The 18,371-nt window shown below is 37.5% G+C and overlaps 2 protein-coding genes across 3 annotated transcripts in view; one reads left to right on the top strand and one right to left on the bottom strand.

Moving 5' to 3' along the window:
* Positions 1 to 4,496, bottom strand: part of pip5kl1 (phosphatidylinositol-4-phosphate 5-kinase-like 1) — a 37,175-nt gene extending 32,679 nt beyond the window's left edge. The window contains exons 1-2 of one of the 2 annotated variants that reach the window (XM_057819861.1): positions 4,460 to 4,496; positions 4,012 to 4,098 (exon numbers count right to left, since the gene is read on the bottom strand). In XM_057819861.1, the coding sequence (XP_057675844.1) occupies positions 4,012 to 4,098; positions 4,460 to 4,462 (90 nt within the window). In that variant the 5' untranslated portion in view covers positions 4,463 to 4,496. Of the gene's footprint in view, positions 1 to 4,011; positions 4,102 to 4,459 lie in introns of both variants that reach the window. The other variant, XM_057819859.1, reaches the window with a different exon arrangement.
* A 4,343-nt stretch (positions 4,497 to 8,839) lies between these two features.
* The window catches only part of rnf208 (ring finger protein 208), a 30,047-nt gene continuing 20,515 nt past the window's right edge, over positions 8,840 to 18,371 (top strand). Inside the window, exon 1 of the mRNA XM_057819864.1 lies at positions 8,840 to 9,312. The gene's annotated coding sequence lies outside the window, so the exon portion shown is untranslated. The remainder of the gene's footprint in view (positions 9,313 to 18,371) is intronic.

Here is an 18,371-nt window from a genome sequence, read left to right as displayed (position 1 = left end):
GGGAAATAATCTTCTTCAATCGTTGACAAAGTGCCGCATCAAATGCGTGATGTAGTCAGTCTTTGAGCAAGTGATATGTACGAGTATACTAACTGCTAAAACATTAAACTAAACAAAATGAGATCAGAGCAAGAAGATTTACACTTTTAAAACAAAAGGTTCACAAGTTCAAATGTACTCAATAAAATAAGACCTCAACGTGTGGTACTCGGATTCTTACTCATGTCATGGTACCTGAATGAATCACTGTTCAAGGATTAGTATATTCAGTATATTCAACCTTCAATTATCCGTCTTTGTTAGCTGTTTGTGAAGTTTTGTGCTTGTACGCTACGTTCACTTAAATCCTTTGTAACCCCTGGGGGCTAAGCCCCCCCTGTTCTTAAAAACCTAGTGACGCCCCTGGCTTTGGGGATTTCTATCAATGTTCATGGCCCTATTAGTCCAGTGAAAACAACACGTTTTATGACGTTACAACAATTTTCTGTGGCAAAATTTGCCATGCAGTATTGTACGGATGTATGCGCTACCCCACATTAGAGCAATAATGTTCAGACCCAATAAATTTTGACAGGCAAAGTTACTAGGGGTGTAACGGTACATGTATTTGTATTGAACCATTTCGGTACGAGGTGCTCGGTTCGGAACGGAGGCGTACCGAAAGTTTCTGACGTAATGTAACTAGGGCTGCAGCTATCGAATATTTTAGTAATCGAGTAATCGACTGAAAATTCTATCAATTAATCGAGTAATCAGATAAAACAAATATATTTTTAGGTGAAGAGCAATTATAAATATACATGAGAAAACAAGACATTTCATCTAATCTTGAACCATTTTCAGTCAATCAATGTCTTCATTTTCGATGTATATTGTTGAAAACAGCCAACAATTGCATCTCAGATGTAACTAGAATTAAAAAAAAAGACTAATTCACTGCTTTTACTCAAAAAACTTTTAGATCTTATTAAAAAAAAAAAATATATATATATATATATCTTACCTAAAAATGCCGTTACGCTTGATAACACACATCACTTAAAAGTTAGGATTTTTTCCCCACGTGTTTCAATTGAATTTCTCTTTGTGTCAAGCCATTTTTAAGTTCTAGTTAAGTTTTAAGTTAGTCTAAACTGTAAGTCCTGATAGGATTTTGAGTTTTTGCAGTGTTCAAAATAAATGTATGATACAGGCTGTATTGGAGCAAATTAGGGATCAGTGCTACTTGGTGTTTTATCCAGCAATGACTACTGAGCTAAAATTGATAGTTAGCATGATTAAGTTTTTATTTTACACCCTCATCACTCCAAAATGCTACGTTATGTTAAAGCCTGTATGTAAGACACGTTAGCCACGCATCGACAGTGGTCATAATTAATTGAAACCTAGCCCTCCACAGGGCTAACGTTACGTGATCTAGTAGCGACAGTGACGTTAATCTTATTTATTAGCGCTTAGCGCTCTTTATTAGAGCTTAGCGCTCTACTGCTTTAAGATGGCGGCTGTTTACTAACGCTGCCCAGACACGGCCGAGTCTGTCATTGCGCATCTAGTTTAACATACATGTGATCTCTATGAGACTTAACAGACGCTACCTGTACCAACGTAGCATCGTGCGGGCTAGTATTTAGCAACGTCGGCGTCGTTTGTGGCTGCTGTCGGCTGCAGTAAGTTTTTTTTTTTTCCCTTCTTCCTCTCCGCACGTGACAGCACGTTGTCCCGCATTAAAAGTAGTCCGAGCAAAACGTGACGCTTAGAGCTGTCAAAATAAACGATTACTCGAGGTGAAAAAAATTACTCGGATCAGTTTTTAAACTCGAGTTGCTCGAGTACTCGTTTCAGCTCTAAATGTAACCCTTACTTTTCGAGGCTGTGAGTCGATCGGGTTACAGTTTCTTAGTGTAGATTATATTTACTCCGTCTTCTCTACTATAATGAGGACCAACACGGTAGGACAGTATAATCCAGAAACATCAACAGCGCGACAACTAGGCCTGCCGCGAGAACGCAGTGAAACGTGGGCGTTAAAGTCAATCAGCCAATGCAAACCAGTCGCAATGCGGCCGCGTGTTGGACGCGTCCCTGAAGCGGCTCAACGCGACGCACGCGAAAAGAACGGCAGAGTTTATTATCTGACGCGAGACGCGACCCTCCTGCGTCAATACTACTACCGGTAGCTAGGATCGGGCAGACCAGAAGTCACTCGTGTAAAAATACGGTGGATCCGGTCGATTTTCAAACTAATATGCAATCGTAACTAGAGGTGTGCGAAATTTCCTTAGATTATTCGCGATTCGGCCGTGGAAGATTCGAGAACGATTCACAAACATCCAAATTCCGATTATTGAAATATGTAAAGTAAAGCAGAAGTAAAACACACTCAGCGCGCTGCGCGGTCTTCGGGACGCAATGAGGAACGGAGCGAGAGTAGCTAAACATCATGCTTGTCATTACTCGGCCCCTTGGGTAATGCCAATACTCAACTCGGTAAAATATTGACTTGAATCTATCTTTAAAATAGTTTTAAAACTTTCACATGTCGAAAGTAGACAAAAGGGAAATTATGGAATAACGGGAGCAATTTTAATAACTTTAACAGTTGATTCACAACATTAAATTAATTGAATGTAGTTTAAAGCTGCTGATACAGTATGGGGATTTGAGTATATTTATTGTTTTTAACTGTTAACTTGATACTGAGTCGCTTATTTAAGCCTGCCAGGCTTTAAAAAAAAATTTTTTTCCCCCTTTTTAAATTTTTTTTTTTTTTTTTTTTTTTTTTTTACAGTTTTTGTAACTAATGTACAAAACATTAAAAGCAGCTAATAGCGGGGGGGGGGGGGGGGTTCATCAATAATCAATTTATAATCGAATTGTAGCCTCTGAATCATAATCGGAATCGAATCGTTAGGTGCACAAAGATTTCCACCTCTAATCGGAACCCACTTTTTGAGTCCATCAGATCTCTTGAGTGGTAGATCGGGGCACAGTTGACTTGTCTTTGTTGATTTACTGCTGTCTTCTCTGCTATAATAATAACAACCAACACGGCCCCGTGTTCAATACAAAACAAGTAGGAACTAATATTCACATAGGAACTAAAGTTATGCAACATAAAATATACAATATAAATGAAAACTACATCACACTTGTAAAATATAAACACATAATAAATAAATAATAGCCCATTTAAATAAAATAAATTGAAATGAGCTAAAACACCTGTAATTAAATAATAAGAATAACACACAGATCCTTCTTACACAATTAAATTGATTAATTTCTGTGTGGCACTTTAACTTGAGAAAACCCACCAATAAAGCTTTTGAAAACCGTTCATAAGGGGGAAAAAAATCACTAAAAATCATATTTGTCATTGGGATTGCTTTTCTCTTTAGCACAGGACTTCTTTTTTCTTCTTTCTTTTAGAAAGAAAGCTAACCAATACGCAGGGTCTGAGAGGCAATTTGTTGTTGAATTATCTTTAAATACCCGCTACTTTTTAAGCAGAATTCTAGCTTTGTATAGGCTAATGTTCCTATTGTTGAAAGCACAAAGGTGTGTAATAAACAACTAGCACATTTATATTTTGCATTTTGTTTTCTCACTGTACCGAAAATGAACCGAACCGTGACCTCAAAACCGAGGTACGTACCGAACCGAGATTTTTGTGTACCGTTACACCCCTAAAAGTTACAGAAAGCCAAAAACTATCCCTACATCAACACCATGTTCATGTTGTGACCTATTTGATTTTGTCTCACCAAATAATCCACAAAACATTAATGATAATTTGGTTTCAAATTGAAATTGAAACGATGCCATTAACAACAGAGGCAAAAATTGAGCATGAGATATACAAAACCTAAACAGAGACGACCGTTTTTAATGTCTCACAACTGAAAAGCATGTGTTGCACTAAACTACAACAATGTTTGACCACGTGTCAGTTAGTGTACCATTCCCCCACGCAATGTATAGCCAAGTTAAATGTAATTTTTATCCTCTTACCATTTTCAAACTGATAGTGCTTGCTGACGCTTCCTTGTTGTCATCTTCTTCTTCGTAAATCCAGACGCGTTTACATTCTACCGCCCCCTGCTGGTTAAAACGCAAAACGTCTACAATCTACTTTTGACAGGTGTTACTAATTTGCAGTACAGTAAATGAAAATGAATTTTAAATAAAAACTGATGGATTTGGAATCTCTAAAGACACGCACATTCAATAAAATCATTACAGATGAAATGATTTTTTTCCCATGTCGTTTTTCAATGTGTCAGTAGGGATGCTCAAAGGATCAGAGGATCTGAATGGAAGATTTAACCAACAGCATTTTATCCATGAAATGCTCAATTAATTTCTTGATCCAATTAGAATTGGTATTTTATTATTTATTTCATCTTATGACATATATGACATCAAGATATCACCCAACAATCAATCAACAGCACCTCACCATTATGAAGCTTCAGATGTGATGTTCCTTGTGTCCCGGGTGAAAGTGGCTAGAATTTCTTGCCGGGTCTCCCTGACATAAAGGTCAGCATGGAGCATGTTTTATTTTTTATTTTTTTTTAGGGGTGGTGGTTTAAAACCTCCGAAAAACCACTGAAATGCAAATATAACAGACAATAAAACAACTGATTTCACACATGTATTGCTACTGCAATACACTGACACAAGGCATAAATGAGAAACTGATTTTTATTCAAAATTGTATTTTTCACTGATTTGCAAAATTCCATCTAAAACACATACCATTCTAAAATCTAAATTCCAAAACCTAAATTTTAACTATTCAAGAACATACTGTAGTATGTACATTAAAAAGCCATAAAAAAAAACATTATTTTGTGAATTAAAATCATATTTTGAGAGGATTCGACTATAAACAACAATTTTGCAAAGCGCAGATGACGAGGAATTAGTTTTTTAATCTGCCTTTTAGCCACGCCCTTCGTTATTTTGCTCTAGCGCCTCCAGCTGGATGATGACATCGGAAGAGTAACAATTTCCACCGATTTAGAATTCAGCCCATTGAGGGGAAAGATTCAGAACGAGGAAAATGTAATAGAGAGCAGCAAAATTTCATCATTGTTTCAATCTCTCTACTCCAATATTTTTACAGGATATTCTTTTTATCTAAGTATTTTCCCCAATTGCTAAATAAATGGTATGGTCATGACAAAAAAACAGTCTTGTGCTAAATGGAATATGTAATTTTAAAATTAGGGCTGTCAAACGATTAAAATTTTTAATCGGGTTAATTACAGCTTAAAAATTAATTAATCGTAATTAATCGTAATTAATCACAATTCAAACCATCTATAAAATATGCTATATTTTTCTGTAAATTATTGTTGAAATGGAAAGATAAGACAAGATGGATATATACATTCAACATACGGTACTTAAGTACTGTATTTGTTTATTATAACAATAAATCAACAAGATGGCATTAACATTATTAACATTCTGTTAAAGCGATCCATGGATAGAAAGACTTGTAATTCTTGAAAGATAAATGTTAGTACAAGTTATAGAAATTTTATATTAAAACCCTCTTAATGTTTTCATTTTGATAAAATTTGTAAAATTTTCAAACAAAAAAATAAACTAGTAGCTCGCGATTGTTGATGTCAATAATTACACAATGCTCAAGTTGCTGAAATCCATAAAATCAGTCGCACCCAAGCGCCAGCAGAGGGTGACAAAACACCAAAAAAACACAAGTAACAAATGGACATGACACTGTGCTGTCATTTTAACCTGTTTGAGGGGGCATGTGCTTTAAATGCGTCAAATATTTTAACGTGATTAATTAAAAAAATGAATTACCGCCCATTAACGCGATAATTTTGACAGCCCTATATATTATATTATATTATATTATATTATATTATATTATATTATATTATATTATATTATATTATATTATATTATATTATATTATATTATATTATATTATATTATATTATATTTGGTTCCGTGAAGAATCCAGAAAGGGTTATTTGATTGTGACTTTCTGAAAAACAATACATTTTTACATTTAGGCACTCCTGCAATCGCCACACTTTTTCTGCTACAAACTGACCCCGGCCCCTCATCAGAGAAGGGAAGGGTTATGTGGCCCTCACAGGAAAAAGTTTGGGGACCCCTAGTGTACACATTTAAAAATCAGTGCTCACTTGTACAAATTACGCCGAAACCGTACAACTTGACAGGTATGCATTCCCATTCTTCCCCAACCTGAGACTGGAGCCTGAAGTCACTCATTTTCATGGCGCAGGATTAAAAAAATTGAATATTTAAATTAGGGTTGTTCCGATCGTTTTAGTTTGAGTATCTGCCGATCCCGATATTTCCCGATCCGATTGCTTTTTTTTGCTCCCAATTCAATTCCAATCATTCCCGATAGTTTTTCCCGATCATATACTGTACATTTTGGCAATGCATTAAGAAAAAAATGAATAAAATATTCAACATACAGTACATAAGTACTGTATTTGTTTATTATGACAATAAATCCTCAAGATGGCATTTACATTATTAACATTCTTTCTGTGAGAGGGATCCACAGATAGAAAGACTTGTGACTTTGTATATTGTGATTAAATATTGTCATCTAGTGTATTTGTTGAGCTTTCAGTAAATGATACTGTGGCCATCCCAAATGCATGATGGGAAGTGGAACCATGACTGTGCAACGTGCTACTAATTGCTATATCTTCTCTGCGTTGGGAAATAACATAAGGTGTTAAGACAATGATCAATTGCCACCTTGCTTCCCCACAGTGCTTCCCATGATATTTCTAATCATAGGGAGAGGGATTGCAAGGCTTTAGCCAATTAATAAAAGGCTCCAAAGGCTGCCAAAGTTCACTCTACTCATTTTACGCTGCCTTTTTTCTCTCTCTATAGGTAAAACTGCGTCATTACAGATTGAGCGCGACAATGAGTGAGAGGATCATGCAGCGCGTGCATTAATTGGGTTAAATATTTTAGCATGACAGATTTTTAAAAAAATTAATTGCCGCCATTATCGGGATAAATTTGATAACCCTACCTTAAGCCTAAACTAAAGACTCTGGATGAGTGTAACATATTATGTCTGTGACGCTAAATACAATTGGAAAACGATTTAATTAAAATATATTAGGGCTGTCAAAATTATCGCGTTAACGCGCGGTAATTAATTTTTTAAATTAATCACGTTAAAATATTTGACGCAATTAACGCACATGTCCTGCTCAGACAGTATTCTGCCTTTTGGTAAGTTTTACAGCAAGGCTTTTTGTGCTGTCTAACAGCGAACTCTTGTGGTCGCTTTGCGACATGGTTTATTTTTTTCTTGCCAGTTCAATATGGCTGCACGACGTCTCAGGCTGACGCCTACGTTGTAATGTTGTGCTTATATGATCCTTGGACAAGATTTGTCCGTAAGTATGGTTGTTGTAAAGAATGTACATATTATGTTAGGAAGCGAAATGTTCTATTTTTTGTATGAGATGCTTTTTGTTTATGTTTAGTGAACCTGTATAGCGTGCTAAGCTAACGTTGTTGCTAATGCAATGCTTGTGTACTTTTTTTTTGTAGTTTTACGACGGTCTAAAGAGGACAATGGTTTGAGGCTATTTTATTAATAAATCAGATGAAAAAGGAAGAAGTCTGATAATTAAGGTGTCGTTCACTAGCGTCTAGCTTTGGAAAAAGTAGACGCTTCGGAGTGAGGACAGCATAGACAGATTTAAATAACAGTAGAGTGAAATGCCCACTACAGTCCTTATGTACCGTATGTTGAATGTACAATGGGGAGAACAAGTATTTGATACACTGCCATTGGGAAAACCCATTGGCAGTGTATCAAATACTTGTTCTCCCCCCTGTATATATCCATCTTATGTCTTATCTTTCCATTCCAACAATTTATTTGACAGAATATATACAGTACTGTGCAAAAGTTTTAGGCAGGACACCTGCCTAAAACTTTTGCACAGTACTGTATATATATATTTTTAATTATTAAATTTATTAGGATCATGGAAGCTTCCACTTGGGGAAAATATATACATACAGTATATCCTGTATATACATAATATAATAAAAATATACAGTACTGTGCAAAAGTTTTAGGCAGGTGTCCTGCCTAAAACTTTTGCACAGTACTGTATATAATTTACAGAAATATATGGCATATTTTATAGATGGTTTGAATTGCGATTAATTGCGATTAACTACGATTAATTAATTTTTAAGCTGTAATTAACTCGATTAAAAATTTTAATCGTTTGACAGCCCTAAAATATATATATATACAGTATATTTAAAAAAAAAAAGGCATGGCCGATATTTTTTTGCCGATTCCGGTACTTTGAAAACGACGTTATCGGACCCGATCGATCGGCATCTCTATAATTTAAATCGATCGCTTCCACACATATCCAAGCGGTCCATTTCATTCAGGAGCATAAAATACTGTGTGAAATATGAAATAAACATGCTTTTAGCTGTCATACGCACTTTCATGGAAGTAGATGTCAGTCAACACTGGATAAAATGCATTTACTTGCCCAGAGCTGGGAGTCAGCATCTTTATCAAACTTCATTTGTTAGTGAATTTATGCCTCATTTCCTTCTACCGGCACTCTGTAGATTAGATCTGCCTTTGCGCCAGCTTCCTGTACGTGTGTGTGTATGTGTGTGGACACCCAGTAGTTAGTTAAGGAGGGAGAATGTGGGGGTTGGCTGGTCATGGTTTTCATTGGCTGAAATATTTTTTCTAGTAACTACAGAGCGTGATGCTGCCTGCAGAGCCACTGCAGTGTGTGCTGCAGAGAGGAAACGGGAGGGAGCGTGTGATGGAGAGATAGAGAGTGAGAGAGCAGAAGTGAGAAATAAAGAGAGAGGAGGGGAAGTGAAAAAAGTGCGCATGTGCGGCCGTGAGGTGCGCTCGCCCGCAACTGACGAAGGAGGAGGAAGAGGAGGAGGTGTTGTTATGAGCCAGGCTGATAAGCGAAAAAAAGAGCGGAGCAGTGAGAAAAGCATTAGGTTCAAGTCCCAGGCCTGGGAGGATTGAGTAGAACATCAGCGGGAAGCTAGAGGAAGGATGAAGAGAGCTGAGAAAGACGCTCCGAGACGCAGCGGAGTAGTCAGAGCAGCGGCATGAAGGACAAAAGATGCGGAGATGCCTCCACCTTGCCTCCTCCATCTTAACATTGCCTCCATCCTCACCCTGCCCGAAGCAGATCCTGCGTTCTCCTCCAGCTTGGTGAACAAGACCTTTAAAACAAGAGTTGAACAAGGCTTATGGTGAGGATGATGATGTTTTCTAGCATGTATATACTGTACATGATGCTTACATGGCTCTTGCATCATTGCACATGCATGACTCTTGATGGTCGTTTCATGGGCTATTCATGAAAATATGATATTATGACGATGCTATACAGCGTGAACGTTTATTTTTAATTAGATGAAATGCTGTGGCATGCTAGCAAATTCCCCACCCTTCCTGTGAGTTGGAGGTATCAAGTAATTATGAGATTTGGCAGTGTATGTGTCTATTTCATCCATCATCCTAACCCGCACATTGGTGCTGCAGTGGGAAATGTTACGATTGCATAACCGGGTGTCTTGAACGCACCCCTCTCTCCCTTGTGCCAAAAAAAAAGCATCTCCAGCTTCAAAATTTTGCTCATCAACAAAAGCCGTGCGCTTCTCCAGACAGCGGGTCTTTTGGGAAAAATCGATAGGCTTTAATAATCCGCGCCACCATCAGCGTATTGCGGAAGCCCATCAATCATGCGTGAGGTGATGCTTACGGCTTTTTCATTTTTCTGCCTGCGTCCATATTGTTGCCACGAACAAAGAGGAGCACTTAGCGGAAATGAGTTGCAAAATAGCTGAAGATGGTGAAAGACAGCATTTCGGAACGAAATCACCGCCAGTCTTGCCACAGAAGTGAGCAACTGTATTATCTCCGTAGAGTAAACTGTGGGATTTGCACTCAAACAGCGCCAAGGTCACGGCATGTTATATAATCAAATGCAACATAATACCCTATGAGCTTCTTTTTTGAATGTGGCTCAACATTGCTGACATATAGCAGTGAGTAGTATAAATAGACAGATGTGAAAAGGATGTGGAGGATAGTTAGGTTTTCATTGAGTGATGAGGAGGAGGGGTCAGCATGGAGACAGACTGATGACTCATTCAGAATCTTTGTCTCCCCCTCCCCATCAGCTTTGAATCACAGGTGCATCTGCTCAGGAAAGATGACAGTTGACTGTGGGTGTGAGAGGATGATTGAAATGTTTCTCTGCCTATTCACAATCACATGACATAATGTCAAGTGGGGTGAAAGTGGCTAGAATTTCTTGCCGGAACTCCAAGACGTGAAGGTCGCCACGGAACCAGAAATTTATAGGGGTGTCAGACGATTAAAATTTTTAATCGAGTTAATTACAACTTAAAAATGAATTAATCGTAATTAATCGCAATTCAAACCATCTATAAAATATGCCATATTTTTCTGTAAATTATTGTTGGAATGGAAAGATAAGACACAAGATGGATATATACATTCAACATACGGTACATAAGTACTGTATTTGTTTATTATAACAATAAATCAACAAGATGGCATTAGCATTATTAACATTCTGTTAAAGCGATCAATGGATAGAAAGACTTGTAGTTCTTAAAATATAAATGTTAGTACAAGTTATAGAAATTTTGTATTAAAACTAGGGCTGTCAAAATTATCGCGTTAACGGGCGGTAATTAATTTTTTAAATTAATCACGTTAAAATATTTGACGCAATTAACGCACATGTCCCGCTCAGACAGTATTCTGCCTTTTACAGCAAGGCTTTTTGTGCTGTCTAACAGCGAACTCCTGTGGTCGCTTTGCGACATGGTTTATTGTTTTCTTGCCAGTTCAATATGGCTGCACGACGTCTCGGGCTGACGCCTATGTTGTAATGTTGTGCTTATATGATCCTTGGACAAGATTTGTCCGTAAGTATGGTTGTTGTAAAGAATGTACATATTATGTTAGTAAGCGAAATGTTATATTTTTTGTATGAGACGCTTTTTGTTTATGTTTAGTGAACCTGTATAGCGTGCTAAGCTAACGTTGTTGCTAATGCAACGTTTGTGTACTTTTTTTTGTAGTTTTACGACGGTCTAAAGAGGACAATGGTTTGAGACCATTTTATTAATAAATCAGATGAAAAAGGAAGAAGTCTGATTATTAAGGCGTCGTTCACTAGCTGTCTAGCTTTGGAAAAAGTAGACGCTTCGGAGTGAGGACAGCATAGACAGATTTAAATGACAGTAGGGTGAAATGCCCACTACAGTCCTTATGTACCGTATGTTGAATGTATATATATATCCATCTTGTGTCTTATCTTTCCATTCCAACAATTTATTTTACAGAATATATATATAATTTACAGAAAAATATGGCATATTTTATAGATGGTGTGAATTGCGATTAATTGCGATTAATTACGATTAATTAATTTTTAAGCTGTAATTAACTCGATTAAAAATTTTAATCGTTTGACAGCCCTAATTAAAACCCCTCTTAATGTTTTCGTTTTAATAAAATTTGTAAAATTTTCAATCAAAAAATAAAAACTAGTAGCCCGCCATTGTTGATGCCAATAATTACTTACACAATGCTCATGGGTGCTGAAGCCTATAAAATCCGTCGCACCCAAGCGCCAGCAGAGGGCGACAAAACTCCGAAAAACACAACAAGTACACTCTGCTGTCATTTTAATCTGAGCGGGGCATGTGTGTTAATTGCGTCAAATATTTTAACATGATTAATTTTAAAAATTAATTAGCGCCCGTTAACACGATAATTTTGACAGCCCTAGAAATTTCATCAAAAAAATTTTTTTTTTTCATTTTTGGGGGGGTTGGGTGGTCAGACCTCTTAAACTACTGAAATGCAAAGAAAACTTTTAGCAGTTAATGTATTTCGATAAGACATACAAAAACTGCTTTTCATCCAAAATTGTATTTTTTCAATGATTTGCAAAATAAAAATGAACAAAAACAGCAATAACCCCAACCTCCATCTCCTAATTTTTATTTTCCCTCATTTCCTCACATACTTAAAGACCAAATGTGAAGTAATTTCATAAAATGCCAAATAGGGTCACAATTAAAGTAATTAAACATTGTCCAACAAACAAAGCATGAAAAATAATTTATATCTTGTATATTTGACAAAATAATTGCGTTTCCGAAGCTCGAGCCTGAAAGGGGACGAACCTGGAACTGACACGTCACACCGAGACCAGCGATGGCAGCGCTCCATACGGCCGCCATACAAATCCCTTCAAACAGCGATATAAGCGATAGATCGAGCGCAAGTGAGGAGATCCAAGTTTTTGAAGAGGCGGAGGAAGAGGAGGAGGTTGGAATTTTATGTTGGACCGTACATGTATTAGCCAGACGCTAATCAGGATGCAAACAATGTGCCCAGACTACCTGATATGGAATGGAGACAAGACCCATTGAGATTACAAGATTGGTAGGCTGTTATTATTTTTATGATTTGAAGCATGTCAGGTAAATAAACCACCTACTATTGCCTGGGATAAAAGAAAAGTTTTGACGAATCCCCGATCATGGTGAGGAATGAACAGTAGAAGCTAGCGACGTTAGCTTTTATTTACCTGACATGTTTCGGCGAACACCTCCGCCTTCGGACCCTCTGACGAAGGTGGAGGTGTTCGCCGAAACATGTCAGGTAAATAAACCACCTACTATTGCCTTGGATAAAAGAAAGGTTTTGACAAATCCCCGATCATGTAGTGGAATGAACAGTAGAAGCTAGCGACGTTAGCTTTTATGTACCTGACATGTTTCGGCTCACAATTCCGCCTTCGGATGCTCCGACGAAGGCGGAAGTGTTCGCCGAAACATGTCAGGTAAATAAACTAGAGATGTCCCGATCGATCGGGTTCGATCACGTCATTTTCCAAGTATCGGAATCGGCAAAAAAATATCGGCCATGCCTTTTTTAAATATATATGCAGCATATTTTTTAATTAAATCGTTTTCTAATTGTATTTAACGTTACAAACATAATATGTTACACTCATCCAGAGTCTTTAGTTTAGGCTTAAGGTAGGGTTATCAGATTTATCCCGATAACGGTGGAAATAAATTTTTTCAAAAATGTATCACGTTAAAATATTTAACGCAATTAATGCATGCGCTGCACGTCCCACCCACGCATTGTCGCGCTCAATCTGTAATGGCGCCGTTTTACCAATATAGAGAGATAAAAGGCAGTGTAAAATGAGTAGAGTGAATTTTGGAACCCTTTGGTGCCTGTTTTTAATTGGCTAAAGCCTTACAATCCCTCTCCCTACGATTAGAAATATCATGGGAAGCAATGTGGGAAAGCAAGGTAGCAAATGATCTTTGTCTTAACACCTTATATTATTTCCCAACGCAGAGAAAATATATCAATAGGTAGCACTACGCACAGTCATGGTTCCACTTCCCATCATGCATTTGGGAATGGCTACAGTATCATTTAATGAAAGCTCAACAAATACACTAGATGGCAATATTTAGTCACAATATACAAAGTCACAAGTCTTTCTATCCGTGGATCCCTCTCACAGAAAGAATGATAATAATGTAAATGCCATCTTGAAGATTTATTGTCATAATAAACAAATACAGTACTTATGTATGTATGTTGAATGTATATATTCGTCTGAGTTGTATGCATTTTTTTCTTAATGCATTGCCAAAATGTATATGATCGGGAAAAAGTATCGGGAATGTTTGGAATTGAATCGGGAGCAAAAAAAAGCAATCGGATCGGGAAATATCGGGATCAGCAGATACTCAAACTAAAACAATCGGATCGGGAGCAAAAAAACATCATCGGAACAACCCTAAAATAAACCACCTACTACTGCCTAGGATAAAAGAAAAGTTTTGAGGAATTAATAAGTGTAGGCAAAATGAACTCAATACAACTATGATCGGGGATTGCTACGAGTTAGCTTTCGGCTAACGTCGCTAGCTTCTACTGTTCATTCCACAACATGATCGGGGTTTTGCCTCGAGTTACCTTTCGGCTAACGTCGCTACCTTTTACTGTTCATTCCACACCAGTTGGCAGCTCTGCTTTGACAAAGTCACCAGTCATCTATACAAAAATCACACATACCTTTTTGCAAATCCTTGATCATAAGCAGACCGGTTGAGGAAGCAGGCATCTTCGAAGTCTTTGTAGCAGAGAACACTACTCGATGATGGCGTGAAATTCATTCGCTTCGTGTGAACGAAAGATGTCCATTTACGTGCCCTGCTATCCTTTGACCACTCATACAACTTTTCTTTAGATTGAGAACAATACATCCCCATACACCGCTGTACATCTTACTGAGAAGCAATGCAACAATACTGTTCTATGGCGGACTTTCCCTCGCAGTTCTCTGTGTGACGTAATTTCCGAAGATTGTCAAAGAAAAGCATTTTCGTTGTCAAGGGCGTTGCTATGGGTTAAACAAAGAATCTGGAAGGGTGGCGTTAAAAAAAATAACGAAAATATGCTTATACAGTGCCTTGCAAAAGTATTCGGCCCCCTTGAACCTTGCAACCTTTCGCCACATTTCAGGCTTCAAACATAAAGATATAAAATTTTCATTTTTTGTCAAGAATCAACAACAAGTGGGACACAATCGTGAAGTGGAACAAAATTTATTGGATAATTTAAACTTTTTTAACAAATAAAAAACTGAAAAGTGGGGCGTGCAATATTATTCGGCCCCCTTGCGTTAATACTTTGTAGCGCCACCTTTTGCTCCAATTACAGCTGCAAGTCGCTTGGGGTATGTTTCTATCAGTTTTGCACAGCGAGAGACTGACATTCTTGCCCATTCTTCCTTGCAAAAACAGCTCGAGCTCAGTGAGGTTGGATGGAGAGTGTTTGTGAACAGCAGTCTTCAGCTCTTTCCACAGATTCTCCATTGGATTCAGGTCTGGACTTTGACTTGGCCATTCTAACACCTGGATACGTTTATTTTTGAACCATTCCATTGTAGTTTTGGATCATTGTCCTGTTGGAAGATAAACCTCCGTCCCAGTCTCAGGTCTTGTGCAGATACCAACAGGTTTTCTTCCAGAATGTTCCTGTATTTGGCTGCATCCATCTTCCCGTCAATTTTAACCATCTTCCCTGTCCCTGCTGAAGAAAAGCAGGCCCAAACCATGATGCTGCCACCACCATGTTTGACAGTGGGGATGGTGTGTTCAGGGTGATGAGCTGTGTTGCTTTTACGCCAAACATATCGTTTTGCATTGTGGCCAAAAAGTTCAATTTTGGTTTCATCTGACCAGAGCACCTTCTTCCACATGTTTGGTGTGTCTCCCAGGTGGCTTGTGGCAAACTTTAAACCAGACTTTTTATGGATATCTTTGAGAAATGGCTTTCTTCTTGCCACTCTTCCATAAAGGCCAAATTTGTGCAGTGTACGACATTGTTGTCCTATGGACAGACTCTCCCACCTCAGCTGTAGATCTCTGCAGTTCATCCAGAGTGATCATGAGCCTCTTGGCTGCATCTCTGATCAGTTTTCTCCTTGTTTGAGAAGAACGTTTGGAAGGACGGCCGGGTCTTGGTAGATTTGCAGTGGTCTGATGCTCCTTCCATTTCAATATGATGGCTTGCACAGTGCTCCTTGAGATGTTTAAAGCTTGGGAAATCTTTTTGTATCCAAATCCGGCTTTAAACTTCTCCACAACAGTATCTCGGACCTGCCTGGTGTGTTCCTTGGTTTTCATAATGCTCTCTGCACTTTAAACAGAACCCTGAGACTATCACAGAGCAGGTGCATTTATACGGAGACTTGATTACACACAGGTGGATTCTATTTATCATCATCAGTCATTTAGGACAACATTGGATCATTCAGAGATCCTCACTGAACTTCTGGAGTGAGTTTGCTGCACTGAAAGTAAAGGGGCCGAATAATATTGCACGCCCCACTTTTCAGTTTTTTATTTGTTAAAAATGTTTAAATTATCCAATAAATGTTGGTCCATTTCACGATTGTGTCCCACTTGTTGTTGATTCGTGACAAAAAAATTAAATTTCATATCTTTATGTTTGAAGCCTGAAATGTGGCGAAAGGTTGCAAGATTCAAAGGGGCCGAATACTTTTGCAAGGCACTGTAATTGTTTAGCCATTGATATTATTCCAAAAACGGGTTGAAAACATGGTTGGCCAACATTACTTCACATATGGTCTTTAATGCCAAATCTCAATTTTAACTTCTTAAGAACATAGGATGTATATTACAATTGCAGTTGATGTAAACATTTGCTTGTTTTTTTTTGTTTTTTTACAATAAAGATATAAGTAACATACATTCAGAAAAATAAGTAGAAATGACTTATATTAGTGAAATGTATTTTGAAGATCGCGCAAACACTGACTTTTTTAAAATTTTAGATCATAAGGAAATGAATAAGTAGCATAACATAAATAAACAAATAGAAGTCCAAAGTGCACATTGACAGCTAAGATGTTCTGAACCTCCCCATCAGAGCAAATAAAACTAAATATGATAAATAAGCCTCCTCAACTCTTTCGTTGCTCTTAAAGATTTGATCCATTTTATGTTGCATTGCCCTTTTTTGTCGCATCAATTAAACCTGTTTTTTTTTTTTTTTTGCTGTTGCAGAAAACACGCATTTGAACTAGGGCTGTCAAAATTATCGCGTTTCCGGGTGGTAATTATTTTTTTTAAATTAATCACGTTAAAATATTTGACGCAATTAACGCACATGCCCCGCGCAAACGGATTAAATGACAGTATAGTGCAATGTCCACCGGTTACTTGTGTTTTTTTTGGAGTTTTGTCGCCCTCTGCTGGTGCTTGAGTGCGACTGATTTTATGGGCTTCAACAATGGCGGGCTACTAGTTTATTTTTTGATTGAAAATTTTACAAATTTTATTAAAACGAAAACATTAAGAGGGGTTTTAATATAAAATTTCTACAACTTGTACTAACATTTATCTTTTAAGAATTACAAGTCTTTCTATCCATGGATCGCTTTAACAGTTAATAATGTTAATGCCATCTAGTTGATTTATTGTTATAATAAACAAATACAGTACTTATGTACCGTATGTTGAAAGTATATATCCATCTTGGGTCTTATCTTTCCATTCCAACAATAATTTACAGAAAAATATGGCATATTTTATAGATGGTTTGAATTGCGATTAATTCATTTTTAAGCTGTAATTAACTCGATTAAAATTTTTAATCGTTTGACAGCCCTACATCCAACATATCGGGGAAAATGCGACAGCAAAAAAAAAAAAAAAATACAATTAAGCAATAGTTATGACGTTGATATCCGTGACTTTTTTACAGACGCCAAATTTTTCATTGTGACGTCAATTGTTTAAAAGTTTAAAATATGCAAGTGAATAATTTTTTTAAGTCGTTTTCTTTTTTCAAACCAAATATCAGACATCAATTAATTATTCTAAGTTAAAAATGACAGACATTTTGAATAATAAATAGAACTAGGCCTGCAAGCAGGACTGAACGGGCCCTCGCGATCTAGCGCAACTCGGACGTCACGCAACTCGGACTGTGTGCAGGTCAGGGCGGTGGCAGATCCTCCTCTCTAATCATCTCATTAGAACCTAACATGCTCGAAAGTCGCCTATTTACATTCCCACACCCAAGAGATAAAAACCCCTATTGGAGAGAGTACTACAAAAAAGGAGCCACTACTGAGCTGTGCAGCCAAGCCCTTATTCAAAACTAAAATTAATCTTCTAACTGGGCCAATTCGACCAAGTGTGCCAACTATTGTGGCTCTATAAGCTGCCTGAGTCTCTGAAAAAAAATATTTCCTTTAAATGGCGAACAAAGGGTCGTCACGGCAACAGACAGAGACACGTGGACATGGGCCGTAAATAAGTATTTTAATAGGTCTTGAAACTACAATGACCAACCTGAAAAGAACTGGACATGTATTGGAAAAACGAGTGACTTTCTATTGCCACTAGTTGGCGCTGTAGGGTTGATGCAAATGACCCCTACAAGGCCCTTCAGGGTATGACTCTCAACAAGCACGGGAAGTTTGGCGCAGATATGTTGTATATCTGCCGAGTTATGACTGTTCAAAGTTTTTGGAGAGAAAAATTGTTGACAGTCATTTTCACTTTCCTGTTTGGACCCCTCCGCTTCAACGAAACTTCAATATTTTTCATCAGGCACCTGAACACAGGTCTTAAGGCTTCCCTTTTGCAGGTTTGAGGTAGATTGATTTTTTCCCTTTAGAGGAGGAGTGTGTCCC

Source organism: Corythoichthys intestinalis, chromosome 17, assembly GCF_030265065.1.
Source record: "Corythoichthys intestinalis isolate RoL2023-P3 chromosome 17, ASM3026506v1, whole genome shotgun sequence".
Classification (NCBI taxonomy): Eukaryota; Metazoa; Chordata; class Actinopteri; order Syngnathiformes; family Syngnathidae; genus Corythoichthys; species Corythoichthys intestinalis.
This window is presented reverse-complemented; position numbering and strand designations above follow the sequence as displayed.